The following is a 9,759-nucleotide window of genomic DNA, read 5'->3' on the forward strand; positions in this document are numbered from 1 at the left end:
CCCCCCCCCCCCCCCCAAGCCAAAGCCCACTTCCTGTGAGGGCTCTGCTATGCAGTGTGGCTTGAGGCGTGTCTTGAGGCGTGAGGAAAACTGCTGAAGTAGTCAGCTGCTGCAAAAACGGATTTATTGGGCTCCTCAGAACCACCTCAAGGCCAGGTGCGGTGGCTCACGCCTGTAATCCCAGCCCTTTGGGAGGCCAAGGCGGGTGGATCACTTGAGGTCAGGAGTTCGAGACCAGCCTGGCCAACACGGTGAAACCCCATCACTACTAAAAATACAAAAATTAGCCGGGCGTGGTGGCATGCGCCTGTAGTCCCAGCTACTCAGGAGGTTGAGATGGGAGAATCACTTGAACCAGGGAGGCAGAGGTTACAACGAGCTGGGACGGTGCCACTACTCTCCAGCCTGGGCGACAGAGTGAGACTCCATCTAAAAAAAAAAAGAAAACCCAAACATCAAACTCGCCACTTGCTGCACTGGGAGTTTCTGATGGCCTGGCCAACTCTAGGTCAAGTTCTGCGTCGCAGTGCATTTCTGGCCATCCTCCTCCCCGACCCCCCATTGGTCACCTGGTGGCCCCTCAGGGGCGTACTCATAAGTGGTTATGGTCAATCCCTTCTTGTGAGTGTGCGCTTCAAAAGGACATTAGGAGATGAAAACTGGGGGAGTTTTTTTGTCAGAGTGGTTGATGTCTCTGGAAGTGGGCTATTTGCAAAGGCTCCCATACGTGGCACGGGGTTGTGTGAGATTAGGAACCAGCTTGCCCTTCCCTGAAAATGAAGGACATGAAGGAAGTTTCCTTCCCCCAAGGGCAAGTATTCTTAATCTTTAGGAGATCTTAGAGTGTCCCTCAAAAATGAACATCACACAAAATTGTGGACTGGTGCCCACCCAAGTGCTCCCTCCCCTACCCCCATGGACTACCTGGCCCATTGCCTCCTCTCAGTGGAGTTTGGTCTGTGGATGGCAGGAGAGGAGCTATAACCTGTGTTGGCCCTAACTGCAAAGAATGTGTTTCTCTGACCTTGTTCGACAGAAGAGCAAGAAAATGGATGCCTGGCTTGCTACTATTGTAGAGACCTGTTCTGTGGAGATACTTCTATTTTGATGATTTCTTCTATAACCTTTCAGTCTAAACCCCTTTTCAGTATCAGGAGTTTTTCTGTTGATATTGAAGGACTTGACCTGACTTTTCTGTCTCCTTAAACCCCTTAATTACTTCTTGGATTTCTGTTTACTAACTTTTTTACGAGACTAGATCTCACTTGAGAGAAGGGGAGTTACGTGATAGTAGAGATAATTCTCCTGGGTAGTGAGTGGAGAGAATCTTTCTGGTCTTTCTGAGCCTGGAACTTGTTTTCTTATGAATGTTTTGATAGCTGTCATATCATTACAAGTAGAAAATGTTAGTATTTGTCCCACATTCTGAGGTAAACAGAGGAGGCTGTTGGCAGCCAGAAGTGACCATGGAGGCTGATGGGTCAGTAATTCTGTGTCTAAGTGGAAAGCTCTGGGTAAGAGCATGAGTGGGGCCTTGTACCAAAGCCAGGGTTTTCTTGGCCCAAAGATGTAGCACAGAGGGCCCATTTTATAGCCAGACTAGACTTGTGTATCTCCTGTGATACCACACACACACGTTTCACCGTTCCGAAAACCAACTCCGAGGGCCTGTTCTCGTTCTGCCTGACTTTTCAGCGTGGGAAGGTAGCTGTCCACTCCAACTAGTAGCTGAGATCCTTGTTTGGCAGTTTTGAAGATAGAAAGGGGACTGTTCCTGCTGCCTCTTCCGACGCCCCCTCCAGCCAGTGCTGACTCTCTTTGTGCCTTGACTTTGGTGACTTGCTCATGGTTCTTTGACCACCACCTTCCTGGCTCTACTCCTAGGGGCTGCGTGGCATGGCGTGTTCATTCATTTGGGTCCTTCTGCTGCATCCCTGGTATGTTGCAGGGGATACAGAGAATGTTCCAGGAAGGTGAGAAGTTTTATCCTAGTTTTGTGACCAAAACAGGTTCAGGATAGATTATTATAAGCGTTTATGTGACAGATAATCCTCTAGAGCTGTGTGGTACTTTGTACTTTCCATGGTACCCGTGTCTGCTGGAGTAGACAGACACTCATTCTGCCTTTTCCCTCCTCTTTGTTGATGATGGTCACTCACCTACTTGCCACACAACTCAGGCATGCAGCAGCAGGATTTGATGGATGGGCTGGGCTCAGCACCAGGATTTGCTGCAGGTGCCTCTTTGTATTGTTCTTGGGTTTTGAGCTGAGCTTAAAGAGGAATTTCCTCATCAGAGCTCACACTGCAGTCATGTTAAGGCTAATCCAGTTTCACCCCATTCTTTCTTGGGGCAGTGGTTGGAGTTGGGGAAACCTCAGGATCTGGCTTCAATATTTTTCTTATCATACACAAGGACTGTGGATTACATATTTTTACTCTCTGAGTGCAGTGATAGAAAACAGAAGTAGGTTCTCAAACAGTTAAATTGATTGATACGCTTGGTCACAATGCTTTTTCATGGGAAACCTGGGAGAGCTGTGAGGCATTATTTAACTTAGTTTCATTGTGGAAGCTCTTGTTCTTTTTTTGGATACTTACTATAGTTAACTTCTCCTTTTTTCTGAGATTAAAGTTGAATTAAATGATTAAAGGAGTTCTGTTAGGAAGAATAGAGTAAAAGAAATTTCTGCCGGGCACGGTGGCTCATGCCTGTAATCCCAGCACTTTGGGAGGCTGAGGTGGGTGGATCACGAGGTCAGGAGATCGAGACCATCCTGGCTAACATGGTGAAACCCCATCTCTACTAAAAATACAAAAAATTTGCCGGGCATCGTGGTGGGTGCCTGTATTCCCAGCTACTTGGGAGGCTGAGACAGGAGAATGGCTTGAACCCGGAAGGTGGAGCTTGCAGTGAGTCGAGATCGTGCCCCTGCAGTCCAGCCTGGGCGACAGAGCGAGACTCCGTCTCAAAAAAAAAAAAAAGAAAGAAGCTTCTAATATGTATGGGCATGGGTTGTTGTTGAATGAGGCAGAATATAAATACTTTATGGGTTTTAATTTGTTAATATATTATATACATTTTAGTATTAACAGTTGACTATTCTGCTCTGTTCTGCTTTTTGAATTTTATTTAAAAGAGTATATGGAATACAAAAAATAAGAATGAATAAGACTTTGTATTTGCTAGCACAATAGAGTGACTATTCAAAAGTAATTTAATTGTACATTTTAAAATAACTGAAAGACTGTAATTGGATTGTTTATAACACAAAGGATAAATGCTGGAGGTGATGGATACCCCATTTACCTGGATGTGATTATTACACAGTGCATGCCTGTAAAAAAATCTCATGTAACCCATAAATATATATACCTACTATGTACCTGCCAAAATTAAAAATGAAAAAACTTTTTAAAAGATTATATAGAGGTTCTCTAGCAGCATTAAACCAAATCCTGATGACCTTGTTGAAAAGCCAGCTTTCCAAAAAAAAAATTTTTTTTTGTTTTTGTTTTGAGACAAAGTCTCCTGCTGTCATCCAGGCTGGAGTGCATTGGCAAGATCTCGACTCACTGCATTTTCTGCCTCCTGGGTTCAAGCAGTTTATTCTGTCTCATCCTGGGATTACAGGCATGCACCAGCATGCCTAGCTAATTTTTGTATTTTTAGTAGAGATGGGGTTTCACCATGTTGAACAGACTGGTCTCGAACTGCTGACCTCAAATGCTCCGCCCGCCTGAGCCTCTCAAAGTGCTGGCATTACAGGCATGAGCACCTGACCTACCAAATTATTATCAAGTACCTGTTGGGACATTTAAAGAAATGTAGATTTTCATTAATTAGAGTTAGACATCTTGATGTTAGTATTTCATTTTGGGCATTGGTCCTAAAAAGTATATGTTAGCCTAGGCTTGGGGACCGCAGTGCTCAGTTTGATTAATGGAGAATAGATATAGACTAGGAATTCAGAAATCTAGAATCTCTAGAAGCAGATGGTTTTTATTCATAACTGCAGCCTAGGACCAGTTCATGGCTCTTGAGTTCTGCCAGGAGGTGGTTTGGCACCAGGAGGTAGCCTTGCCTGGGCAATGAGCAGTGATACCCTGTGGGAGAACTGACCTCTTTAGCCTGGTTAGTAACTTGCTCTGATAAGGAGAGGCTGGGGCTGGCCCTGGTGCCAGAGATTTGAATCCTAACCTCCTGCATATAACCTGGGTTTTGTTTGTTTTTATTATAGGCTAAGGACGGGATTTTTTTCCCCTTATTTTTGAGAATTGTGTAGATCCCTTTGGGCTGGACATTCCTTACATACTGTTCATGATCTTTGACTAGCCATGTTCTTTACCTTGTGAGAATCAAGGTAAAAACTTGGTGAGACTATTTCTTTGGCTGTCTTACCTGATGGCCAAGAAGAAAAGGTACAAACACGTTTCCTGATGAAATCTGTCAGAGCTCTTCCAAATACTGGGTTGCCCTTTGAAACTGACCAGTTATGGCCGGGGGTGGTGGCTTATGCCTGTAATCCCAACACTTAGGGAGGCTTGAGGTGCATGGATCACTTGAGGCCAGGAGTTCGAGGCCAGTGTGAGCCAACATGGCAAAACCCTGTCTCTACTAAAACATACAAAAATTTGCTGGATGTGGTGGCGTCTGCCTGTAAACCCAACTACTTAGGAGGCTGAGACGCGAGAATTGCTTGAATCTGGGAGGCAGAGGTTGCGGTGAGCTGAAATCATGCCATTGCGCTCCAGCCTAGGCAACAGAACGAGACTTGTGTCTCAAAAACAAAACACACACACACAAAATAAACAACATTGACCAACTAGAAAAAGGCCCCAGGCCAGGCAAGTATTACCCACCTGATCACACACATACACCTCATACTCACCCTGGCAGGGCTATCTTAGGAAAATTGTCAAAATATCTGGGAAGTTTTGGAAATAAACTTTCTGAAGCAAGTCAGGTGAACTTTGAGGTCCATGGGACCCCTTTCAGAGCACGCTGGCCTCTTGGTACTGTCCCCTTTTCTCTGGAGCCAGGGTACCTGGGCATTTGGTGTGGAAAGAAGATGGTTACCTGTCCTCTTCCCCACCCCATCAGCTGTCACCGACTTTGGTTTGTCAATGCTGGGCCTAATTAATTAGAAACTTCCAAAAGACGCTGATTTTTTTTTTGTTGTTTGTCAAATTGGTGGACACAAGGTGCGAGCTCCATGATAAGTGGGAAATGCATCTACACAACCTCAGAACTGGGCTTGGCTCATAGCAGGCACTTGGTGAATACCAGTTGACTTTGAGGATGAATTGATTGAGGGAAGATGAGTACATGTGTTCTGTCATATTTTGTCCAAAGTGAGAAATTTAGGAACTGGAAAAAAACAACTGTATTTTTTGTTGTTGTTCGTGTTCTTGTATTCAAATTCTAGGCTTCTGAGAACAATGTTTCAGCAGTTTTATTATATGTAATAAGACAAATTCTGAGAGTAGTAATTGTCCCATGGAATTAATTTAGTGTAGTAGTTTCTGAAAATATAAATTCCTGCTTCAATTAAGTTTCAGATGACAGTTGAAGGAAGCTTCTTGCAAATCAGAAATGTGCTTAATATTTATTGAGCTACCATCTTGCCTTGATTAAGTCACTTGAACTCGAAGTTGAGTCTGGTTTGTGGATTTGGTGAAGAATTAGTGTCTCAGTTCACGTAAGTAGAGTGCCTAGTGGTGGCTAGAATGTGATTGCTTTCAAAAAGGTGAGAAATGTCACCTAGGAGGACTACATGTGGAAGGAAATCACCTGTGTATAAAATGCATAGAGCTAGAACTTTCTGGTTTTACTCCTTTAGTTTTATTTGTGTTTTGTACGAGCATTTCAGCAGAAAGGGCCAGTTGTGTTGAGTGTTGATTTGTTTGTAGCCTAGACTTTTAGAGCTGAAAGAAATAACGCGATCCTTCTTGTTGAAGACACTCATCTTACAGGCGAGGAGATTGAAGTCCATAGAAGGAATGTAAGTTACCCAGAGTGGACATGCTGGTGTGGCAGTCACCAGGTGAGGCTGATTGAGAGAACTAAGCAATGATTTCTTGACTGGAAACTCACCCCTGGGAGGTTTTCCGTATGTGGGGACCTTTCGCAGTCCATCAAACTGACCACTACACCAGAAATGCAGAGCACACAATAGACAGAAGGTGGAATATTAGAGCTTTGCGAAAAAGCAAAGACAGGCAGCCCAAGCATCTGGTTTCTTAATTAGCCTTTGTTCCTCCACAGAGAGAAAGGTAGGCACTGGGATATTGCCATGGCAATTCCTGAATTGACCTGTGGAGGCTGGAGCTGGGGGTCATCAGGGAACTTGGCCCATGTCTGTTGATGGAAGGAATCCCAGTTGGTTGCAGGCCCTCACGGAAGCATAGCTGAGGGTTCCTCTTTCCCTGTCCCGCCTTTATCTACTATATATTTGATTTCAGTTCACTTTAATTTTATAAAAAACTTTATTATGGAAAATTTTAGGCCGGGTGCAGTGGCTTACACCTGTAATCCCAGTATGTTGGGAGGCCGAAGTGGGCACATCATCTGAGGTCAGGAGTTCGAGACCAACCTGGCCAACATGATGAAACCTTGTCTCTACTAAAAATACAAAAATTAGCTAGGTGTGGTGGCACGAGCCCATAACCCCAGCTACTCAGGAGGCTGAGGCAGGAGAATTGCTTGAACCTGGGAGGTGGAGGTTTCAGTGAGCCAAGATCATGCCGCTGCACTCCAGCCTGGGTGACAGAGTGAGACACTCTCAAAAAATAAATAAATAAATAAATTTTACACACGTACAGTGGTAGGATACTATAACCTCTGTGTACCCATCGCCTACTGCTTGGTTAGTGATGATCAGTACCTTACCAGGCTCTCTCCATCTGTGCCCTTTTCCTGCTACCTCTTCCTGCCCAGTGGATTAGAGGTGACCCTTGAGCAACTCAGGGGTTAAGGGTGCTGACCCTGCCAGCCGAAAATCTGCTTATAACCTTTTGACTGCATAAAAGCTTAACTACTGGCTGGGCGCGGTGGCTCAAGCCTGTAATCCCAACACTTTGGGAGGCCGAGACGGGCGGATCAAGAGGTCAGGAGATCGAGACCATCCTGGCTAACACGGTGAAACCCCGTCTCTACTAAAAAATACCAAAAAACTAGCCGGGCGACGTGGCGGGCGCCTGTAGTCCCAGCTACTCGGGAGGCTGAGGCAGGAGAATGGCGTAAACCCGGGAGGCAGAGCTTGCAGTGAGCTGAGATCCGGCCACTGCACTCCAGCCTGGGCGGCAGAGCGAGACTCCGTCTCAAAAAAAAAAAAAAAGCTTAACTACTCCTAATCCCCTGCTGTTGATCGGAAGCTTTACCAATAACATACACAGTTGCTTAACACAAATTTCGTGTTTTATGTCTTATATACTGTATTGTTACAGTGAAGTAAGCTAGAGAAAAGAAAATGTTACCGGAAAACTGTAAGGGGCTGGGCGTGGTGGGTCATGCCTGTAATTTGAGCACTTTGGGAGGCCAAGGTGGGCAGATCACCTAAGGTCAGGAGTTTGAGAACAGCCTGGCCGACATGATGAAACTGCGTCTCTACTAAAAATACAAAAAAATTAGCCAAATGTGGTGGCGTGTTCCTGTAGTCCCAGCTGTTCAGGAGGCTGAGGCAAGAGGACTCGCTTGAACCCAGGCGGCAGAGGTTGGCGGTGAACCGAGACTGTTCCACTGCACTCCAGCCTAGGCGACAGGTGACAGAGCGAGACGCCGTCTCGATTAAAAAAAAAAAAGAAAGAAAAAGCCATTAAGGAAAAGAAAATATGTACCATTCACCAAGTGAAAGTGGGTCATCACCACGGTCTTCATCCTCGTGGTCTTCACATTGAGTAGGCTGAGGAGGGTGAGGAGGGGCTGGTCTTGATCTCTTGGGTGGCAGAGGCTGAGGAGGTTGAAGGGGAGCAGGAAAGATTAAAAACTATGTCCATATAGGTAGACTCACACAGTTCAGACCCATGTTGCTCATGGGTCAAGTGTATTTTAAAGCAGATCTCAGGTGTTGTATCATTTCATTGCAATATTTCCGCTCCCTGTTTTGAACTAATGGAAACTTAGTTCCAATTTGATGGGGAACCTAACAGAAACTAGATACTTATAGAGTGATTAAGGATTAAACTGAAAGAGTTCCCCTTGGGTAGCAACTTCGGAAAGTTTTGTTTTCCAAATGACCTTCTTCAGGTGTTGGTGCCGTTGTTGGGGCAGGAGGGGTTAAGTGAGGAGAGTGGCTGAGGGTGGGGGGAAACAGCTAGGCTTCTTCTGGGATGGGGTGTAGGGTGAGGAGAGAGTAGCTGCTAGTAGCAGCTTCATGAGCCTTCTGATCGGAGCATGTGAACCTGATAATGAACCTTGAATTTATCATTGCAATGAGTATTTCATAGAAAACCATGTGAGCATTTCCCAGGCCCTTCCTTTTATATGTGACTGCATCACCACAGCTGATGTTACCTCTTTTTGTTTCAGGTGGGAATAACTGGGAACACAAGTCCATTTGGACAGCCCTTTAGTCAAGCTGGAGGGCAGCCAATGGGAGCCACTGGAGTGAACCCCCAGTTAGCCAGCAAACAGAGCATGGTCAACAGTTTACCCACCTTCCCTACAGACATCAAGAATACTTCAGTCACCAACGTGCCAAATATGGTAAGTTACCCTTGGCTCTCAGTGCTGTGGCTGTCCAGTGGGTGCTGTGATCTATGGATTTTTATCACGCTCATAGTGAAAATCTGTAACTAAAAGTGTGTCAGTAGGTGATAGGAAGAGAACCCGGATTTCTCATGAGTAGCTCTCTAACTGAGTTTTAACATTTTCTGTGATGAGCTAGCAACAGGAGAGGTGAGGATGATTCAGCCGCTCCTCCCAGGCTCCTTTTGTTGATGGAGAAAATCCATGTACACGAATCACTTTACCTTTCTCTCCAGAATCATGAGAACCAGAGAGACTGGCTTTTCTTACACATCCTGTTTGTTAGTGGCTTCATGGTATCAGTAGAAGCCCACTGATTTGTATTACCGTCAGATGAAGGACATTTATCTTCCAAGGACAATACTCTGTTGATGACTTGTGTGTTATATCCGACACGATAGATGGTTCCACGTGTCTTCATCCTCCCTGAGGTTTGAAGGGATTTTATAGGTGGGAAATCTATGAAATAGGAACTATCCTTATCTCTTCTCAACCTGATGAATCAAGATATTAATGGGAAAATACCTCCTTTTGTGCCACAAAATAATAGAATCTCTTTTATTTCAAAACACTGAGGGGTAGTGCGTTCTTTTGTCCAGCCTGTCTTGTTCACCCCAGCTGCTGCATGTCTGGTGTGCACTTGGTGGTGGGTGAAGACCACAAGCAGCCATCTCTCCCCCGTGTACTTGTTGCTGGGAGCCTGGCCTTCACAGCTGCCGTAGTGATTTGGGAAGATCACAGGAAAGTGAGAGGATTATGTTTAGAAAAAGTTGCTTTTTGGCCGGGCGCGGTGGCTCAAGCCTGTAATTCCAGCACTTTGGGAGGCCGAGACAGGCGGATCACGAGGTCAGGAGATCGAGACCATCCTGGCTAACACAGTGAAACCCCGTCTCTACTAAAAATACAAAAAAATTTGGGAGGCCGAGACGGGCGGATCACGAGGTCAGGAGATCGAGACCATCCTGGCTAACATGGTGAAACCCCGTCTCTACTAAAAAAATACAAAAACNA

At 45.3% G+C, this 9,759-nt stretch overlaps 1 protein-coding gene across 1 annotated transcript in view; it reads left to right on the forward strand.

Moving 5' to 3' along the window:
* CREBBP (CREB binding lysine acetyltransferase) overlaps window positions 1-9,759 on the forward strand; it is a 164,873-nt gene that overhangs the window by 64,003 nt on the left and 91,111 nt on the right. Inside the window, 1 exon segment of the mRNA XM_017886365.1 lies at window positions 8,530-8,706. Coding sequence (XP_017741854.1) covers window positions 8,530-8,706 — 177 coding nt within the window.

Source organism: Rhinopithecus bieti, unplaced genomic scaffold (genome assembly GCF_001698545.2).
Source record: "Rhinopithecus bieti isolate Rb0 unplaced genomic scaffold, ASM169854v2 scaffold_13704, whole genome shotgun sequence".
NCBI lineage: Eukaryota > Metazoa > Chordata > Mammalia > Primates > Cercopithecidae > Rhinopithecus > Rhinopithecus bieti.